The sequence below is a fragment of the Narcine bancroftii genome, chromosome 1, assembly GCF_036971445.1.
Source record: "Narcine bancroftii isolate sNarBan1 chromosome 1, sNarBan1.hap1, whole genome shotgun sequence".
Lineage (NCBI taxonomy): Eukaryota > Metazoa > Chordata > Chondrichthyes > Torpediniformes > Narcinidae > Narcine > Narcine bancroftii.
In genome coordinates this window covers 419,111,530-419,133,757 of record NC_091469.1, presented here as the reverse complement: position 1 = coordinate 419,133,757, position 22,228 = coordinate 419,111,530, and the positions used below count along the sequence as shown (strand labels likewise).

Below are 22,228 nucleotides of genomic sequence, written 5' to 3'. Positions count from 1 at the left end.
GATCTCCTATTAGGGAACAAGACAAGACAGGTAACAGAAGTATGTATAGGTGAACATATTGGGTCCAGAGATCATAATGCCATTAGTTTCAAGTTAATTATGGAGAAGAATAGGTCTGGGCCTCAGGTAGAGATTCTAAATTGGGGAAAGGACAATTTTGAGAAAATGGGAAAGGATCTAAAATGCGTGGATTGGGATAAATTGCTTTTGGGCAAGGATGTGTGAGGTAAGTGGAGGACCTTCAAAGGTGAAATTTTCAGTGGACAGAGTTTGAATGTTCCTGTCAGGATTAAAGGCAAGGTTAGCAGACATAGGGAACCTTGGTTTTTGAGCAATATTGGGGATCTGATGCAGAAGAGAGAGGCGCATAGCAGGTGAAGGCAACATGGAGCAAATGAGGTACTTGAGAAGTATAAAAATACAACAAAAACCTCAAGAATGAAATCAGGAAAGCTAAAAAAAAGTGGTTGCTTTGGCAGATAATGTGAAGTAAAATCCTAAGGATTTCAACAGGTATATTAAGAGCAAAATTGATCCCCTCAGTATTCACCCAGGAAATGAGAAGTGTTGTGGGAAGCAAGGAATACAAGCAGTGAGGTCAAGGAACATATGCAGATTAAAGAGGAGGAACTTCTTGCTATCTTAAAGCAAATAGTGGAGGATAAATTCCCAAGACCTGACAAGATATTCCCTTGGACCTTGAGGGAGGTTAGTGTAGAAATTGCAGGGTCTCTGGCAGAAATATTTAAAATATACTTAGGTGCGGGGGTGGTGCTGGAAGATTGGAGGGTAGCTTGTGTTGTTCAGTTGTTTAAAGAAAGCTCCAAAAGTAACTCTGGAGATCATAGCCTGATGTCATTAGTAGGAAAAATTATTGGAAGGTGTTCTAAGAGATCAGATAGCCATAAATTGATTTAGGGATAGTCTAAGTGTGGCTTTGTGGGTGGTAGGTCATGTTCAACCAATCTTTGTTTTTTGAGAAGGTTTCCAGGAAAGCCAACTAAGGAAAGGCTGTAGATGTTGACAATGTGGACCCTTTGACAAGGTCCCTCATGGGAGGTTAGTCAGAAATGTTCAAACGACATGATGAAATAGTGAACTGGATTCAACAATGGCTGGACACGAGAAGCCAGAGAGTAGTGGTGGATGTTTGCTTCTCAGACTGGAGGCCTATGTCTAGTGGTGTGGCTTAGCGATCAGTGCTGGGACCATTGTTGTTTGTCATCTATATCAATGATCTGGATGATAATGTGGTAAATTGAATCAGCAAGTTTGCAGATGACACTAAGATTGGAGGCGTCCTGGACAGTGAAGAAGATTTTGAAAATGTGCAGAGGGATCTGGACCAGCTGGAAAAATAGCAGATGGAATTTAATGCAGACAAGTGTGAGGTGTTACATTTTGGAAGGACGAACCATGCAAGGACTTGCATGGAAAATGATATGGCACTGAGGACTGTGTTAGAACAGAGGGATCTGGGAATACAGATACCGTACATAGTACCCTGAAAGTGCTGTCACAAGTGGATAGGGTTGAAAAGAGATCTTTTGGCATATTGGCCCTCATAAATCAAAATATTCAATATAGGTTTTAGGATTTATGGTAAAGTTGTAAAAATCATTGATGAGGACAAATTTAGAGTGTGTAGTTTTGGTCACTTAACTACAGGAAAGATATCAATATAGTAGAGAGAATGCAGAGCAGATTTAATAGGTTGTTGTCCAGACTTCAAGAACTGAGTTACAGGGAAAGGTTAAACAGGTTAGAACATTATTCCCTGGAGAGTAGAAGAATGAAGGAATATTTGATATATTTAAAATTATGAGGGGTATAGACAGAGTAAATATGGATAGGCTTCTTCCACTGAGGGTAGGTGAGATACAGACCAGAGGACATAGGTTAAGAGTGAAAAGAGAAAAATTTAGGGACAACGTGAGGGGGAACTTCTTCACACAGAGCGTGGTGGGGGTGTGGAACATGCTGCCGGCTGAAGTGGTGAATGTGAGCTCAATTTTAACATTTAAGTAGAATTTGGACAGGAACATAGATAGGCAAGGTATGGTGTAGGTCAGTGGGAGTAGGGGAAAAATGGTTTGGCATGGACTAGAAGGGCTGAAGGGGCCTGTTTTTGTACTGTAGTATTCTGTGTCTCCTCTCAAGCATTGTTCAATAAATAGGATGCTATTTAACTCTTAGTTTGCTATTTGAAGACTAAGGCAAAAATAAATTAATCAAATTTTAAATAATTGTCTTTTTCCCCCAAATCAGCAAGCCAGAAAGGTCATCGGACTATAACAACATTAAGATGAGTTATTCATGGTATCCGTTTCAAAATCCATCTTGACTGTCAAGGTAAAGACTACATCTGACAGCAGTGGAGGAAGAGTTTCCATTTTCTTTCTTATTTAGATTAAAGCTTTCTCTGACGCTTAGTGGTTTTATTGTGGATCAACTTCATTTTTTTCTGACAAAATAGTTTACCTACCATATAAATGTGTAGTTTCAGTTCTTTCACAGTCGAGTACTGTCAGGAAAAGATTACTTTAGGGCTTTATCATATGCATTTCCCTGCCTCAAGTTAAATAAAAAAAAAAATTTGCGCATTTTCATTGGTAAGCATTTTGCTTAAGTCACACATTCTAAGTCTTTGAATGCAGTTTGCTTTCAGCATAAAAATTAAATAATTGGTTCAATTTAAGGGAACTCAGGCAAGAAACTATTCACTTTTCTCCAAAGCCATTATTTATCTTGTGTATTAATTGAAATTACATGCAACATTTGTGATTACTTGTCTGCAACACCATCAGTGTTAAATCAGGACTGTATCATAACTGAATAGAAATGTAGGACTTCTCAAATAAGGAGTGTAAAATTCAGCTACCATGTATGCCAAACATGGCCAAACCATGGCTCGAGACCCACATGCAGTTCGTGGAGGTATTTTAGCTGTGTCGTGTTAGTGGCTTGCGATTGTATGATTGTAGTGGCTCTGTTGTGGGCAGTGAAATTCGTGGAGTGTATGATCCAGGCCTGCTGTCCATCCGAGCACCCGATGCCCCAGCCGCCCACCCACTGGATCTCCCAATATCCCGACTTTGGATCCTTACTCTGGCTGCCCTCCCCGCTGAGCACCCGGTGCACTAACTGCCTGCCCAGCCCCTGATCCCTTGGCCTCCTGCCCATCTGAGATCACGACGCACATACCATAAATCCTTGCCCTAGTGTCCCACCCATCCAAGCTCGATACCCCAGGCACGCAGCAACTGAAGCTCCCAATGTCTCGAACATGGCTTATCTCCCAGTCCCAGCACCTTGAATGACTCTGGTACTTACCGTAGTCAAAAATAGTATGCATGCAATAGTTGACCCCCTAAATTTTCCCCTACAAATTGGGGCAGAAAATTTGATAATTACATGAGAATATGTGGTATGTGTACATTTTGATTATTTAAACTAATAAAAATTAGCAGTTTTAAAAATACATACATGAATAAATATTATGTACATGTATTAATATAATGTTTTTGTAACAAAATGTGCATGCAAGATTAAAGAAAATAACAGTAAAAATTAGAACAACCATTCTGGCAACTATAGCACAAGGGAAAACAAACTTTAAAAATTATTAGGACTTGAGAACATGTACCCTTTAATAGTGAAGAATGCAAGGTTAATTTCACTTTGCAAAGAGTGTGATGTGGTTCAGATATAAACAGCATTTTTCTATCAATTATGTTGTGCTTGTTGCCCTTAGTTAATTGATAATATTTAACAGAACAACAAACAAATCACACCATGAACAAAATGTAATTTAAAGTCAGACTGAAATTAGCTGAATTTTACACTCCTTTACCAGATCAGTCTGATATTTGAAAAATGTATTTTCTCACCAACTTCCTGCAGTTTGAAGCATTCTTTGAAATGTTAACCACACTATTGTTGTATCATTTGTAAATTTCCTTTCGCTGATTTCTGACCCAATGATCTTGAATCACATAAGCTTTTTATCTTTTGTTAGAATTTACCAGGCCTTGTGTCAAGATTCAGGATGACCAAATCAAATTTCATCTCTTCTCCTTATCACCTCAAAATATTCTATTTAAATAAACATGTTCTCCTTTATTTAATCCATGCTATCTTCCTTGATTAATTTTATATGCTTTAATGAATAATAATCAATTTTGGTACGTTGATTTAACTGGCCTTTCCCAATTGTTTAATTATCTACCATACCATACTTCATAAATGGAGAATTGCATAGCTTTGAGGACGCATACTTTTAAAAAATGCTATTTCTGTTGCCTTTTACGCACATCCTGGACTAGCACTTATTCACAAATGGTGTTGTTTCTGATCCTGACACGCATTTCCACACTCTGGATGTTCCAGCATTAATTGCTCAGCCATGGGGTCAGAGATTTGGACAAGGTCATCAATGGCAGTAAAATGCTATTCACCTGCAACTAATGACCCTTCTGAATCCAGGTCTGCGTTGTTTAAAATCCATTTCAATATTTGAATCCACTCAATATTTGATGGCCCTCATTTTAAGCCTAATTTAACAATTTGTTATTTCATAACACTTTGGAAAAGCTTTTATCTTATTTCATTCCATGTTGACAGCTCTTGGCCTGTGCTTGTTGGAATTTAGGAGAATGAGGGGAGATCTCATTGAAACATTTTAAATATTGAAAGGCACAGACAGAGTAGATGCAGAAAGGTTGTTTCACATGGTGGGAGAATCTAGCACAAGAGGGCACAATTTTAGGATTTAAGTGGATCTGCTAAGAACAGGCTTTCTTTAGCCAGAGGGTGGTAAATCTCTGGAATTTGTTGCTACATGTGATTGGGAGGCAGAGTCTTTGGGTGCATTTAAAGCAGTGATTGAAAGGTTCTTGATTAGCCAGGGCATCAAAGGTTAGGGGGAGAAGGTCAGGCAGTGGAGTTGAGTGGGAGAATAGATCAACTCATGATTAAGTGGCAGGGTAGACTCAATGAATAGCCTATTTCTGCTCCTATGTCTTGTGTATTAGAACTGGAGAAGAACTGAATGTACATTTACACTTATGACTTTATAATACTGTGTATAACATTAAATAGAAATAAGTTTGAACTTTTAGTGCTTGATAATCCTGGGAATCATTTCATCTCATTACAAATGCAAACTTCATGAATGATAGAAATATCTAAAATATGATCAAGTGCTCAAAGCCAATACCCATTCAGCAGCAGCATTTGATAGGAAATGAAAACTCCTTTCAGTGAGATCAATAGAGCATAATGCAGTAGACTTCTCTCTGAACTAATGTCAAAAACCAACCAGAGGTTCGAGCAGGCAGCAAGCATGGGAAAGGAGACTAGACCCCCATTCAGTATTCCAGTTAAACAGACAGCCTGCAGATGCAGTGATTGTAGGGCAACACACAAAAGTGCTAGAGAAACTCAGCAGGTCACATTGCGTCCACAGGAAGCAAAGATCTATAACCAACGTTTCAGTCCCAAGCCTGCAAAATCTCACCATAAAAAATAAAGGGTCAAACGCTATTAAGCTCAGCAAGCCACATTGTGATTTTATTCAATATGATTCCATTAAACCTTCATTCTCCGGTTCAGCGCCACCCATTTGATGCTTCCCGCACGTGATTGTGATGCTGTCTCTGCCCTTGTTAGCCCTCGCAGGTGCATTTGGATTCCTAGGAGTCATTGACGGCAACCAGCCCTACGCAAAATGTGTGGCTGCAACAGCCATCTCCTCAGCCTCAAATCATGGAAGGTGATGACTATCTTTGATATTATGTCACATAATGGTCTGGTGGATTGATTGACCAGCCTTGTCTCATTTAGTACTGAAGCATGGATGGAGGCTGAGAGAATGGACTGTGGTTTTGTGCCTTCACTGGCTTGGTGGTTGGTGTAGCCGGCTGCCTTTAAAGGGTTGACAGATATGATTGTTAGTCTTTCCATCCTGATGGATCTTGAAAATTTTGGGTTGCCATTGGATGACTTGTCATATTGGATGAGTTATCGTATGCTTGCTGAAGCAAATGGCATAGAGTCAAGTGAAGATGTGTAGCAAGTTGAATGGCACATAGACTGTAGTAGCCCCTTGCCGCATCGGCGTGAGTAACTGCACAGATCTCTGTAGTCAATTGATATTTTTGGCAGGATCAGTGGTCTAGTTGTTGGAGCAAGTTAAATGAATTCTCCAGGAAGTGTGTCAGAGAGGTGCCATAGACCATTTTCTCCACTGAACAACCAATGTCTGCTTTTTTTGCTCTACTGAGGTCCTCCATCAGCCAGCTCCTCACCATGAACACCAGCCCCCCCACATCTCCATCGGGCACACAAAACTCAAAATGGTCAACAAGTTCACCTATCTCGGCTGCACCATTTCATCGGATGCAAGGATCAACAACGAGATAGACAACAGGCTCACCAAGGCAAATAGCGCCTTTGGAAGACGACACAAAAGAGTCTGGAAAAACAACCAACTGAAAAACCTCACAAAGATTAGCGTATACAGAGCTGTTGTCATACCCACACTCCTGTTCGGCTCCGAATCATGGGTCCTTTACCAGCATCACCTACGGCTCCTAGAACGCTTCCACCAGCGTTGTCTCCGCTCCATCCTCAACATTCATTGGAGCGACTTCATCCCTAACATCGAAGTACTCGAGATGGCAGAGGCCGACAGCATCGAATCCACGCTGCTGAAGATCAAACTGCGCTGGGTAGGTCACGTCTCCAGAATGGAGGACCATCGCCTTCCCAAGATCGTGTTATATGGCGAGCTCTCCACTGGCCACCATGACAGAGGTGCACCAAAGAAGAGGTACAAGGACTGCCTAAAGAAATCTCTTGGTGCCTGCCACATTGACCACCGCCAGTGGGCTGATATCGCCTCAAACCGTGCATCTTAGCACCTCACAGTTCGGCGGGCAGCAACCTCCTTTGAAGAAGACCGCAGAGCCCACCTCACTGACAAAAGACAAAGGAGGAAACACCCAACACCCAACCCCAACCAACCAATTTTCCCTTGCAACCACTGCAACCGTGTCTGCCTGTCCCGCATCAGACTAGTCAGCCACAATTGAGCCTGCATCTGACGTGGACATTTACCCCTCCATAAATCTTCGTCCGCGAAGCCAAGCCAAAGAAATGTATAGCTATACTTCATGAGGTATTTGAGGAGATTTGGCATGTTACCGAAGACGGTCAAAAATTTCTACAGGTTTACCGTGCAGAGCATTCTGGCTGGTTGCATCACTGCCTGGTATGGAGACACCAACTCTCAGGACAAGAAAATATTCCAAAGGGTTGTTAAGTAGACCTGTGTCATTATAAGCTCCAGTCTTCACTCCATCGAGGACATCTACATGAGTCTTAAAAAAGCAGCCTCTATCCTCAAAGACCCTCATCTCCCAGGTCATGCCCTCTTCAAACTGCTACCATCGGGAGAAAGGTGCAGGATTTTAAAGATGAGCACTCTGTGGCACAAGGACAGCATCTTCCCGCTGCCATCAGATTCCTGAATAATCAGTGAACCAAAGACATTGCCTTACTTTTCATGCACTTTTTTAGTATTTAATGTTGTAAGATGGTTTATAATATGAATGTTTTCACGAAGATGCTGCTACGAAAACACCGAATTTTATGACAATAGATTCTGAGTCTGATGCCGAGCAGAACCATGGGCAACTGTTTACTCCACTGGGATGCGTCACCCTTGATGCTGTTCTTAGTTGACAATAGAAACATTCAATGTGACTGTTCTCCTCTGGATGGTAAGCCATTGTCCAAATCTGGTTAATCTCGGGATTACTGCTGTGCCACTCAACAGTGAGAGCAGGAATAGAATGAGGTGGAGGATAAATGTGTGGCTGAAGGGGTGGAGTAAGGGGCAGGGATTCAAGGTTCTGGATCACTGGGACCACTTTTGGGGTAGGTGTGACCTGTCCAGAAAGAATGGGTTGCACTTGAATCCCAGGGGGACCAGGATTCTGGCGGGGACATTTGCTAAGACTACTCAGGAGACCTTAAACTAGAATGGTTGGGGGGAGGGAACCAAATGGAAGAGAACAGCAAGGAGGTGGTTAGATTGCAAACAGAGAAAGCTTATATGCAGTATTTGAAGGTGGAAAGGCAGGTGATAGAGAAGGAGATGCTCTGTACGAAGATGGAGGGGAGATGACAGAAAAAAAAACATAATAGAGTTGTTTGTAAAGATAGAGGCAAACAGAGGGTAAGAAGTAGGAAATCTCTGAAATACATATATTTTAATGCTAGGAGCATTGTAAGGAAGGCGGATGAGCTGAGGGTGTGGATAGACACTTGGCAGTATGACATGGTAGTGATTAGTGAAACATGGTTGCAGGAGGGATGTGATTGGCAGCTACATATTCCTAGATTTTGTTGCTTTAGATGTGATAAAATCGGAGGGGCAAGAGAAAATATTACAGAGGTGTTTAAGGCAGGATAGATTAGAGGGCTCATCCAGGAGGCTATTTGGGTGGAATGGAGGAATGTGAAAGGGGTAGTCACACTTGTAGATGTGCTTTATAGACCACCTAATGGGGAACGAGAACTGGAGGAGTAAATTTGTAGGGAGATAGCAAATATTTGTAATAAGCACAGAGTTGTGATTAAGGGAGATTTTAGTTTTCCACATAGAGATTGGGAAACCCATTCTGTGAAAGGGCTGGATGGGTTGGAGTTTATAAAATATGTGCAGGATAGTTTTTTTTTAACAGCAATACGTAGAGGTACCAACTAGAGAAGGGGCAGTCTTGGATCTACTGTTGGGGAATGGGATCGGTCAGTGGACAGAGGCATGTGTTGGGGACCACTTTGGGTCAGTGATCATAGTGCCATTAGCTTCAATGTAATTATGGAAAGGGAAAGGTCAGGGCCTAGGGTTGAGGTTTTCAATTAGGGAAAAGTTATATTTGAGCAGATGCCAAAGGATTTACAAGGAATGGATTGGGATGATTTGTTTTATGGGCAGGATGTAGTAGAGAAATGAAAGTGTTTTAGTGGTGAGATTTTGAGGGTACAAAATCTTTATGTTAACATAACATAACAATTACAGCACGGAAACAGGCCATTAGGCCCTTCTAGTCCGCACCGAACCAAACACCCCTCTCTAGTCCCACCTGCCTGCACAATGCCCATAACCCTCCATCTTCTTCTCATCCATATACCTGTCCAACCTTTTCTTAAATAATACAATTGACTCCGCCGCCACTATTTCTCCCGGAAGCTCATTCCACACGGCTACCACTCTCTGAGTAAAGAAGTTCCCCCTCATGTTACCTCTAAACCTCTGCCCCTTAATTCTTAACTCATGTCCTCTTGTTTTAATCTTTCCTCCTCTTAACGGAAATAGTCTATCCACATCCACTCTGTCTATCCCTTTCATAATCTTAAATACTTCTATCAAATCCCCTCTTAACCTTCTACGCTCCAAAGAATAAAGACCTAATCTGTCCAATCTCTCCCTATACTCTAGATGCTTAAACCCAGGTAACATTCTGGTAAACCTTCTCTGCACTCTCTCCACTCTGTTTATATCCTTCCTATAATTAGGCGACCAGAACTGCACACAGAACTCCAAATTAGGCCGCACCAACGTCTTATACAATCTCAACATCACCTCCCAACTCCTATATTCCATGCAATGATTGATAAAGGCCAGCATACTAAAAGCCTTCTTCACCACCCTATTCACGCGAGTTTCTACCTTCAGGGAACGATGTACCGTTACTCCTAAATCTTTCTGCTCTTCTGTATTCATCAATGCTCTCCTATTTACCACGTATGTCCTGTTCTGATTCTTCTTATCAAAATGAAGCACCTCACACTTATCAGCATTAAATTCCATCTGCCATTTTTCAGCCCACTTTTCTAAGCAGCCCAAATCTCTCTGCAATCCTTGAAAACCTTCTTCATTACAACCTGTTAGGTTGAAAGGCAAGGTCAAAAGTTTGGGAGAGCCATGGCTTTCAAGGGATATTGGAAATTTGGTTTGAAAAAAAGAGGGAGACCTACAATAAATATTATTAAAAAAAAACCAAAGAATAAAGATGTTCGGAGAATACATTGAATGTAAAAAGAATCTTAAGAAAGCAATTAGAAAAGATATAGCAAACAGGGTGAAAATAAATCCAAAGGGGTTCTAGAAATATGTTAATAGCAAAAGGAGAGTGAGGGATAAAATTTGGTCCCTTAGAGAATCAGAGCGGACAACTGTGTGTGGAGCCAAAAGAGATGGGGGAGATCTTGAACAATTTATTTTCTTCAGTATTCAACAAGGAGAAGGATATTGAATTATGGAGACTATAGTGATTAGGAAAGAGGTAGTACTGGAGCTTTTGAAGTATATAAAGGTGGATAAGTCTCCAAGTCCTGATAGGATTTTCCCCAGGACCTTGAGAGAAGTTAATGAGGAAATAGAGGCTCTGACAGTGATTTTTCAAATGTCATTAGAGATTGGTATAGTGCTGAAGGATTGGTGTATTGCATATGTGGTTCCTTTGTTTAAAAGGGGTTCAAGGAGCAAGTCTAGCAATTATAGGCCTGCAAGTTTGACGTCTGTGGTAAGTAAATGAATGGAAAGCATTCTTGGAGAGTATATTGAAGTATCTGGAGAGACAGGGTCTGATCAGGAACACTTAACACAGATTTGTGAGTGGAAGATCATGTTTGACCAATCTTGTTGAATTTTTTGAAGAGGTGACTAGGAATGTTGATGAGAGTAGAGCAATGGATGTTGGCTATATGGACTTAAGTAAGGCCTTCGATAAGGATCCGCATGGAAGGTTAGTCAGGAAGGTTCAGTCGTTAGGTATTAATTTTGAGATAGTAAAATGGATCCAACAGTGGCTGGAAGGGAGAGGCCAGAGAGTCATAGTGGACAAATGTTTGTCAGGTTGAAGGCCAGTGACAAGCAGTGTGCCTCAGGGATCTGTATTGGGTCCATTGTTGTTTTTCATATACATTAATGATCTGGATGATGGGGTGGTAAATTGGATTAGTAAATATGCTGGTGAAACTAAAATAGGTGGAAATGTGGATAATGAAGAAGGTTTTGAAAGATTGCAGAGGGATTTGGACTGTTTGGAAGAGTGGGGTGAAAAACGGTAGATGGATTTTAATGCTAAGAAGTGTGATTGGAAGAAATAATCAAAATAGGACACGTTGTAGTAAATGGGAGGGCATTGAGGAATGAAGTGGAGCAGAAAGATCTAGGAATAATGGTGCATCGTTCCCTGAAGGTAGAATCTCATGTGGATAGGGTGGTGAAGAAGGCTTTTAGTATGCTGGCCTTTATCAATGAATGCATAGAATACAGGAGTTGGGAAGTGATGTTGAGAATGTTCAAGGCATTGGTGAGGCCAAAATTGGAATACCGTGTGCAGTTCTGATCACCGAATTATAGGAAGGATATCAACAAGGTAGACAAAGTGCAGAGAGGATTTACGAAAATGTTACTTGGTTTCAGCATCTAGATTACAAAGAAAGATTGAGCAAATTAGGTCTTTATTCTTTGGAGCGTAAAAGGTTCAGAGAGGATTTGATAGAGGATTTTAAGATTATGAGAGGGATAGATAGAGTTGATGTGGATAGGGTTTTTCCACTGAGAGTAGGAGAGATTGAAACAAGAGGTCATGAGTTAAGGGTCAAGGGCAAAAGTTTAGGGGGAACTTCTTCACTCAAGAGTAGTGGCTGTGTGAAATGAGCTTCCGGGAGAAGTAGTGGTGGCAGGGTCAATTTTGTCATTTAAGGAGGGGAGCGGAGGGTTATGGGCAGGGTGTAAGTGGAGGAGAGTACTTAGTTTGATGCAGACTAGAAGAGCCAAAATGGCCTGTTTCTGTGCTGTAATTGTTATATGATTAGGTCGGTTAGAGCTTGGAAGAGTGCTGATCCAAACAGATTCTTGGCCCATTGTAATAGTGCCTGGAACACTGAAGGCCAGAACCCATTGGACATTCAAAGCATGGGCAATTATTTCTGCAGTGATCTCTGTGGCTAGGATGGCACAGGTGAGCAAATCTGTATAACCTCTGGATGGTGAAGGTGTACTGACCACATCAAGGTGGACATGTTCGAAACTAGAATTTGTGACCAAAAAATCTGAGTAGGGTTTGGATGTGTCTGCTGACACAGCAAGCAGGTCTTTGCCCATATCTGATGTCGCGCTTAATATGCAGCCAGATTAAACGTTCAGTAACAAGCATGGTCATCTCTTTCTTGCCTGGATGGGAGAGGTTGTGGAGCACACTGGGCATTGCTGGGGCATAAAGGGTCTTGGCTTGCAGGTGGATGTGTCATGCGCACTTGTCCTACCTACTGTCCCACCTAAGTCACCAATGCACAAGTCTTCAAGTTTAGGACCTGTATCATTCTGGTGGTACTGGATCAACTAAGGATCAGTGTGCTGTGCACAAGCCATTGCATTGAAATAAACAATTGTTGTTGCATGAAAAGCTTCCACTTCCAATCTGGATAGGACATTCTCCTCCGGATTCTATTTTTCTTTGACATGCCTGATGTCAACTGGAGAATTGCAGGACGAAATCCAAGTGATGGATTTTCCGCAGTGAACAGTGGTTATGTGAGAGATATCTGAGTGGCTGGTAGTCTGCTCAAATAGTGAAGGGTCAGCCTTCCAACATATGGAAGAAATGCTTGACGATGAGGTCATCTAACCTCCATCTAGCCAGGAGTTCATCTGAGTGGGTGACAGTTTTGCCAGAAAAGAAATGCCAGTCTCCAACCTTGACTATTGCTCCAAAATGGCTCCCACTGCATTGATAGAGTCATCCAAGGTAAGCGGGAGCAAAGCATTGGGCCTCTGGTGGACGAGCATGGTGAGAGTTCCCTTTACACTTTTGAAGGCCTCAACTGCATTCTCACACAAACAAAAGTTTCAAAAAAGTTGACTTTTCCGATTCTTTGAGGAGGTTGGTCAGTGGTAGGAGGGACATGGCAGGATTAGGTGGATAACGGCAGAATTCAACCCCAAAAAAACTGACATAATTGGGTACTTTTGCTTCCTCTGCCAAGATGCCACTCTGTCATTTGATAGCCCAAAAAAGTGAGTTCGCTGGGAGCAAACATTCATTTGCTTAAATTCATTACAATTCCATATTTATCGAGGTGGTATATCAGTATCATGAGATGCTTTCTGTGCTTAGCTTCATTAGTGCTTGCTACTTGAATGTCATTGATGTAAGCAGAGACTAATTGCTGGAACCAAACGGCATCCATAGAAATTCAAATATACAAAAAGGAATAATCACTGATCTTTTTGGAAGATTTGGTAATAGGCGCACCCAAGGATGATTTTTCACGTACACTGCTTGCCATGTTAGTTCGATGAGAAATCCTGCAAATACTGGATACTGTATCAATTGGGAATGGTGGCATATTCAGGGCATGGTAATCTCCACATGCAGCCAATCTCGTGGAGAGATTTACATGAACATATGACACCCAGCAGCTGTCAGATCGGCAAATTTTCCCCAGCTCCTCCATATGATTGAACTCTATCTTAGTGATTTTTAAGGCAATCCACGGGTATGTCATGTTATTGCGCTGGTATGAGGGAGTTACCAGGGGAGGGATTAGCTTAAGCAACTCCCAGTGTGGGCAGGTGCTAGGCTGGAGACTGATTAAGTGAGTGACTGTCAATATGGGGTGACGAATACTGCCCACCTGTGCATACAACTGGCAGACGATTAACGGCTATTTTTTAGATCTACCAGCAAGGAAAAGTGAAAGAAAATCCGTGCCGAAATTGGGTTTGGAAACATCTGTTACTGTGAAAATCCATCGAAAAGTTTGCTGGAGGCTAAAATTAAATGTGGCCTCAGGCCAAATGTCTGGGTGCTCAACTTGTTCACGGCCACAAGAACACATGCCGGATTAGAGCAACTGTGGCTCTTTGGAAGTAGGAGGAATGGCTGATATCTCTGCACCCGAATCAATGAGATATTACTTATTAGAGACAACCATTCAGGATAAAGCGGTGGCTGGTTTGCCCACGGACAGCCTTTGCCATGATTGATGTGCCTCATTGTTTCCTAGGTGCTGTTTGCTCGAACCCATAGGATTAGAGATGAACTGGAAACAGACATGATTCAGCTGAGGTTGTTAAAGCCTCAACCTGCGTGGTGAATGCTGCAACTTTTTGCTCCAGCTCATTTTTCTCAATGTAATGGTTGCTATCACGACCACAATCAGCTACACTCCGGAGATCATCTCCATGATGCTGTTGGCCTTTTTTGCGAGTTCGTTGATGCTGGCTGATTGAAAGATGCCTTTCAGGTGCCCCTGAACCTGCGTAGGATTGCAGCGGAGGAACTTCTGTTTCCATGTATTGCCATCAATCCTCTCATCTCCAGCCAGCACGTCCCATCTCCGCAGCATTTGTGATGGCCTCCTATTGTCAGGATTGTCATCTGCCTGCAGTTCTGCAATGTAAGATTTATTTGAGTCCAAGATGGCTGCTTTAAATGTGTTGTATGGCATTTTGTCAGGATTAAGCAGCATGTCATCTACCTTGCATGTGATCTGCTCCAGGAGACCAGCCACAAGCAAGCCAAACTTGAACCTTTTACTAGTGACATTCAATGAATGGAATGTGCTTCTCCGATCGAAAACCACGTTCGTGAGTTAGATGAAAGGGAACTTCAAGCTCGACTTTCTGAAATGCTACTGTGTCATTTTTATCATTTGGAATTTCCATCTCATGGAATGTGTTGCAAAGTAACAGGGTCACCAGTTGGAGAAACTGCTAAATCTTACCACAAACTCAAGGGTCAAATGCTATTAAGCTCAACATGCCACGTTGTGTCTTTATTCAGCACGACCCCATTAAAACCTCACTCTCCTGCTCAACCCTGCCCCACACCAGACCATGATGCTATCCCTCCTCTCCTGTAGTATGCCTGCACAGGCACATTTGGACTCCCACGCTTGGCTCAGGTGTGTCAACAGCAGCAACCTGTCCTAAAAAAAACACATGGGCATGTGGCTGCAACAGGTCCTTCAAGGTATGAGCAAAGAGTAGACAGGTGCCTCCCTCCACCTCCCTTTTATTCAGGTACCTGCTTGGGCCCAAAAAGATGATTATGTTTCTTTGCCTTCTATGGATGCCGTGCGACATACTGAATTTACCCAGTATTCTAAGCATAGTTTTACAAGGTGGCTGCATGTGACGAGTCTGATTCTCAAATCCTGTTGCAAAAATTACCAGTGGACAGTCAATAATTGCAAACATATAAATGATCAACCACAGAGTCTTACTTCAGGGACATGGCAGTGTCTCATGAACCTGAGTGAATTCTGAGAATGTAACAAAGCACATAGGTAGAATGGGGGATGTAGTGTATGTGGATTTCAGAAAGGCATTCGATAAGGGTTCCCATGCAAGGCTCATTCAGAGAGTAAGGAGGCATGGAAACTAAAGAGGCCTTGCTCTGTTGGTACAGAATTGATTTGCTCAGAAAAGGGAGAGGGTGGTTGTAGATGGTTTGCATTCTGCAAGCAGGTTGGTGACAAGTGTTTTCTATGTTGATTTGTTCCGATACTCCTCCTCTTTGTGATTTTTATAAATGACTCGGCTGTAGCAAAAAAATGTATAACGTCAACCTGGAAATCAGAAGAGAGCCCGAGAGTACGTAGAAATGAATAAATGTATTCCATTGGAAAAAAATAACATATAATTTAAAAAATAAAGTCACATTATTCGAACAAATTTGGGAACCGTACATGGAACACAACAGAGAGGGCCTACCACCTAAAATGATAAAATGAGAAGAAGACAAAATTACCTGATCCAGTGCGTAAAAGTAGATGACACAATTTTCTTGTTTATTTTCATTGTGTGATGACATTGTTTAATGGGTTTATTGAGCCAACGTTTAATGGGTTTGGAGGGGGGTGGGAAGGGAAGGGGGAAAAAGGGGAGAAAATGACAACTGTGTATATTCAAGAGGGAAATTTTTGTGTATTTTGGTTAATATGGTTCATAGTGTGAAAAATAAAAAATTTAAAACAAAAAAGAATAAGTGTTGGAAGAAAATGCTTTCTCAGATAAAATCTTAGTTTAAAAAAAAATGCTTCTGGTGATTAAAATCAACATGGAAGATCTTATTTGCCTTTCATTAATTCCTGCATCATTTTATACTGTCATTTCTGAAACTTCTTAAAATGTTTGTGGGATATAATATTACATAGTTAAGTCTAGTAACATTAAAGATCCTAATTTCAAATTGCAAATTTCTATTGAATTTATTCTTTTTATTTTTAGTCAAACATAAGTACATCAATTCATGTCATGCAAATTGTGTGAACTGCAGAACTATATTGTATTTGCACATCACGAATAAAATGAAAAATTTTTCACCTTACCTGCATAACTTTAGATGGCCTTTGGAATGGGATTTGAAGAATGCTTCAGATGTGTTCTCTGCACAAACCAAATATTAAAATTAAATAAAGTATCTTACTTAAAACAAATATGTCCAGTGAAGAGTCATGTTTAAATACAAATTCTGCATAATTATCTTGTAATTTCTTAAGGTGGAGGCTATTTTTGAGGATAAAATCTGCTGAGATGATATGTGAACTTAAGTTTTACAAGAAATTGAAGATTTTCAGAAGTGATTCTACTGTTCTAATTAAAAGTGCCAGCATGATTTTTGGCCATCTGAAGAAAAATGTAGAGAAGACCTTAAACTTGGCTGAAAGCTTGAGGTGCACTGTGTTGCCCAACATCCTGAATGTCTCTCAAATATGGTCTACCTCAAAAGTCTCTGCAATATTCTCCAAGTCCACTGGGGGGCCTTATCATTAACATGCTTAACATCAGACTCCAGAAACCAGCATTCTGTTATGAACAGTAACACAGTTAGCAATTGCCATAGAGGAAAGGATACAAAGATTTCTCAAAGACTCTCTCATGAAGTGCAGCATTCCCACCAGCTCCTGGGAATCCCTGGTCTATGATCACACTTGGGTCTGCACGAATAACCTCTATCCCCTGCAACATGACCTGTTGCAATCCTAGCAGAAAAAGGTACAAGTGCACCAACTCATCTCACCACCTGCTTCATCCAGTATTTACTGCTTCCATAGATCCCACAGTAACTGACTAGCCACCTTAGCCATAACCCAGGAGGACTCAATAATGAATATGAAATGTCAGTTGAACAGCATAGAAACAGGGCCTTCAGCCCGACTTGTCCATGTTGAACAAGATACCCATCTCGCCTCATCTTATTTTCCCGCATTTGGCAATATCCCGCTAGTCATTTCCTATCCATGTTCATGTTCAAATGCTTTAGATTTAAAAAAAAATACCGATTGTATCTGCTTAAATATAGTTACTTTCATGCATTTACTACTCTGAGAAAAACTTACCCCTCAGATCAAATTTAAATATTATCCCTCTTACCTTATTGTCCTCCATACTGTCATTATCTACCCCAGCTATTCTCAGCTGAGGCCATGGACTGAAATCACATTTTATTATTGTTATTATTAACATGTGGTCAGTAGAGGTATGGAACCAACTTAACTTGACTGCTTATCAGAGAAGAGGGGCCATAAACTGAGCAGAGTCCCAAAGGTGCCATCGCCAAAAAGTTAAGAATCACTGACGGACCATATTGATGCCCCTCATAACTTTATAAACTTCTACAAGTTCATCCCTCAGCATCCTGCACTCCAGAATGAATAAAACCACCCTATCTAAATTTCAGCAACCCGAGTGAACCTCTTTTGCACTCTTTCTGTTGCTACCACATCCTTTCTAAAGTACAGTAACCGGAGATACATGCAGTATTCCAAGTTTGGCCACACCCGGATCTGATACGGCTGTAAAATTTCCCAACTCTTACACTCAATTACCCTGCCTCTGAAAGTAAGGTGAAACACAAAAGTCTGCGGATGCTGTGATTGTCGTAAACACTGAAAATGCTGAATGAATTCGGTCGGTCTTGCAGCGCCAACAGGAGATAAAGATGTTTCAGGCCGGAGACCTTCTTCAAGGAATAAGAAAGAAACTACCTTCTTCACCATCCTATCCATCCATGCGATTGTAATGAACTTGTATCCCAATGATCCTCTGCACATTAATGATTCAAATATACCTGCCATTTACTGTACATATCTTGCTGTCATTAGATGACTCAAATTATATTGTCAGGATTAAATTCCATCTACTACCTCTCCATCCAACATCCCAGCTGATCTCTGTATCCTTAGGCAACCATCCTCACTATTTACAGTTCCATACAATTCATTCTCATCGAAGCCATTTATATTTACAATAAACAGCAGAAGGTCCCAGCACCAATTGCTGCAGTTGCAGGCTTCCAGTCGGAAAAATGATAACATAATAATAATAATAATAACAAAAATTTACAGCACGGAAACAGGCCATTAGGCCCTTCTAGTCCGCACCGAACCAAACACCCCTCTCTAGTCCCACCTCCCTGCACAATGCCCATAACCCTCCATCTTCTTCTCATCCATATACCTGTCCAACCTTTTCTTAAATAATACAATTGACTCCGCCGCCACTATTTCTCCCGGAAGCTCATTCCACACGGCTACCACTCTCTGAGTAAAGAAGTTCCCCCTCATGTTACCTCTAAACCTCTGCCCCTTAATTCTTAACTCATGTCCTCTTGTTTTAATCTTTCCTCCTCTTAACGGAAATAGTCTATCCACATCCACTCTGTCTATCCCTTTCATAATCTTAAATACTTCTATCAAATCCCCTCTCAACCTTCTACGCTCCAAAGAATAAAGACCTAATCTGTCCAATCTCTCCCTATACTCTAGATGCTTAAACCCAGGTAACATTCTGGTAAACCTTCTCTGCACTCTCTCCACTCTGTTTATATCCTTCCTATAATTAGGCGACCAGAACTGCACACAGAACTCCAAATTAGGCCGCACCAACGTCTTATACAATCTCAACATCACCTCCCAACTCCTATATTCCATGCAATGATTGATAAAGGCCAGCATACTAAAAGCCTTCTTCACCACCCTATTCACGCGAGTTTCTACCTTCAGGGAACGATGTAACGTTACTCCTAAATCTTTCTGCTCTTCTGTATTCATCAATGCTCTCCCATTTACCACGTATGTCCTGTTCTGATTCTTCTTACCAAAATGAAGCACCTCACACTTATCAGCATTAAATTCCATCTGCCATTTTTCAGCCCACTTTTCTAAGCAGCCCAAATCCCTCTGCAATCCTTGAAAACCTTCTTCATTACAACCTGTTAGGTTGAAAGGCAAGGTCAAAAGTTTGGGAGAGCCATGGCTTTCAAGGGATATTGGAAATTTGGTTTGAAAAAAAGAGGGAGACCTACAATAAATATTATTAAAAAAAAACTAAAGAATAAAGATGTTCGGAGAATACATTGAACGTAAAAAGAATCTTAAGAAAGCAATTAGAAAAGATATAGCAAACAGGGTGAAAATAAATCCAAAGGGGTTCTAGAAATATGTTAATAGCAAAAGGAGAGTGAGGGATAAAATTTGGTCCCTTAGAGAATCAGAGCGGACAACTGTGTGTGGAGCCAAAAGAGATGGGGGAGATCTTGAACAATTTATTTTCTTCAGTATTCAACAAGGAGAAGGATATTGAATTGTGCAGGGTAAAGGAAGCAAAGAGGGTAATTATGGAGACTATAGTGATTAGGAAAGAGGTAGTACTGGAGCTTTTGAAGTATATAAAGGTGGATAAGTCTCCAAGTCCTCATAGGATTTTCCCCAGGAGTTGGGGGGGGGGGGCATCGATTGAATTTTTGTAGTTGAAACCAGGGGCGTCAATGGAAAATAGCATCCATGGCAGGGGTAGCCAATCCCTTGCGAGAGCTGGCATTGGGGGCCACCCTGTTGCAGTTATCTTCAGCCTCTTAATAAGTGGAGAGTGATTCTGTTGAGCACCGCCACCTCCCCCCCACCCCCACAACCCCCGTCTAACGCTGCCACCATTTCCCTCCCCTCCCTGGTTCAGTGCCTTCACCACCCCAAGGATTCCATGCCTTGGAGTCTGTGAGGGATCAAGGGGTCGATGGTCTAAACAATTAATGTTCAGCAAGCTATTTATTTTAAAGAAAATTTTCTAACCCCAAATTAAACATAATGTCAAATGCTGCAAGAATTTTTTTTTCTACACTCTGTATTTAAAATCCTGTGTTGTAACACCTTAGGGCATTTTTTGTTTTGTTTTTACTGAATATTTCCCTTTTGTTTCTAGCCACTAGAGGGTGGACAACAGCAGGCTATGACCTTTCCAAATGTTTTCTGCTGTTGTGGTGGAGCTACTGTTCATCCAGTTAGGTGTCCCCCTATGATAGCCGTGCTGAATTTGCTGGTCTAGTGTGATAAATCTCAATGCTCAACTCTGGCTATTACCATCTTATGATGCAGTGCGCCATCGGGACCTTTAAGCCACACACTGTCACACTGTTTTGCAATCCTCCAGAGCTGTTACATACTTTGTAACTGACAGCAGAGTTGGTTACAACTGTATTATGGCCGATTCTAGTTAATTTATTATGTACATAAATACCCTCCATAATGATTGGGATAAATGCACTTTTTTCCTTTATTTGCCCATCCTCCACAGTTTTAAATTTGTAATCAAATAGGTCACATGTGATGAAAGTGCACATTCTAGATTTTATTCAAGGTTATTTGTTTACACTTTGTTTGACCTTGTAGAAAATGACTTCTTCTTACACAAAGTCCCCTCATTTCAGGGCACCAGAATATTTGGGATGTAGCAATGGCATGTATATTAAAGTAGCCATGTCTCATACTTTGCTGCATGTCCGTTGTATGGAATGTCTGCTTGAAGTCTGTGATTTAAAAAAAAATGGCGGCACTGCCAGAATGGAGGTGCTGCCACTGGTGTGGACCCATGGGGAGCGCAGACACAATACTTTCGCAGGGTCCAAACTCCCAATAGGACTGCCATCAGCTCCATACATGCTTTGAATGGACCATTAAAGGAGCCAACTGTAGTTTTATTTAAAATCCTGTGACCCCGGGGTCTGCACCCAAGATGGTGGTGCCCATGATTGGCAGCACCCACGAGGGGTTGCTGATTCTGGGAAAGTGGAGGTCTGGCGCAGGGCACCAGAAAACCATCCCCCATTTAAGAAGAAGCAGAGGTGATGACCTACAGGATCATGTCCACAATGGCAGACCAGTGAGGGGCTCTGCGGCTGAAGGACTCACGCAGGCTGGTGACCTGAGGCAAGGAACCCAGAGGCTGTGGGCCATTGGAGACTGCAGTCAAGGGACTCGCACCAGGCTGCGGACTGCTGGAGACTAGCTAAAAACTGGCCAAAGGGGTACCAGGTATTGGAACTGGGATGTGAGAAGCTGGTGGGGGCATTGAAGCGATCCTAATCGTATTGGAGGTTCGGATCTTGAGCTTGGGGTGCCGATGGTTTCGACTGGACTCCATGCGACTTCAGAGGCTGCAGAAGCACTGGAGGCGAATCCACAGACACTCAGTGACACTGGATGTAACTCTCACTTGCTTCTCTTTCTCTGACTGTAAGAGGAGCTTCAGGTAATATCTGCTAAGGCACATCTGTCTCCCTTACAGCAGAGAAAGGCAACTTTCTGTTTATTAAATGACAATAAATTGAATCTTGAATCAGAGACATCACCTGGTGCTGAGCATCTTTTCTGGTGATGCTCTGCCAGGCCTCTATTGCAGCTATTTTTAGCTCCTGCTGGTTTTGGGGGGAATGTCCACTTAAGTTTAAGATTTAGATCAGGTGATTGACTTGGCCATTCAAAAATTTTCCAGTCTTTAGCTTTGAAAAACTCTTCTTGCTTTAGTTATGTTTGGGATCATTGTCTTGCTGTAGGATAAGTGCCGCCCAACAAGTATAGAGGCATTTACTTGAACTTGAGCAGATGTTTCTATACATCTCAGCATTAATTTTGCTACTGCCATCAGCAGTTACATCATCAATGGAGATAAGTGCACTAGTACCTGTGGCAGCTATACATGCCCAGGCCATAACACCTCCAACACCAGGTTGCACAGATGAGGTGTTATGCTTTGAATCTTGGGCAGTTTATTTCTGCCTCCACATTTTGCTCATGCCATTACTCTGATACAGGTTAATTTTGGTCTCATCTCTCCATAAGACCTTCCTCCATAATTCATAACTCC

The 22,228-nt window shown here is 41.7% G+C and overlaps 2 protein-coding genes across 10 annotated transcripts in view; one reads left to right on the top strand and one right to left on the bottom strand.

Annotated features, from left to right (window-relative positions):
• LOC138751589 (WAS/WASL-interacting protein family member 2-like) overlaps positions 1–15,956 on the top strand; it is a 143,602-nt gene extending 127,646 nt beyond the window's left edge. For 8 of the 9 annotated variants that reach the window (XM_069914068.1, XM_069914064.1, XM_069914067.1 and 5 more), the window contains one exon: positions 2,269–10,042. In XM_069914068.1, the coding sequence (XP_069770169.1) occupies positions 2,269–2,309 (41 nt within the window). In that variant the 3' untranslated portion in view covers positions 2,310–10,042. Of the gene's footprint in view, positions 1–2,268; positions 10,043–14,088 lie in introns of those variants that run through there. The other variant, XM_069914061.1, reaches the window with a different exon arrangement.
• Positions 1–22,228, bottom strand: part of LOC138751590 (secernin-1-like) — a 108,225-nt gene that overhangs the window by 3,317 nt on the left and 82,680 nt on the right. Inside the window, exon 9 of the transcript XR_011350071.1 lies at positions 16,417–16,474. The gene's annotated coding sequence lies outside the window, so the exon portion shown is untranslated. The remainder of the gene's footprint in view (positions 1–16,416; positions 16,475–22,228) is intronic.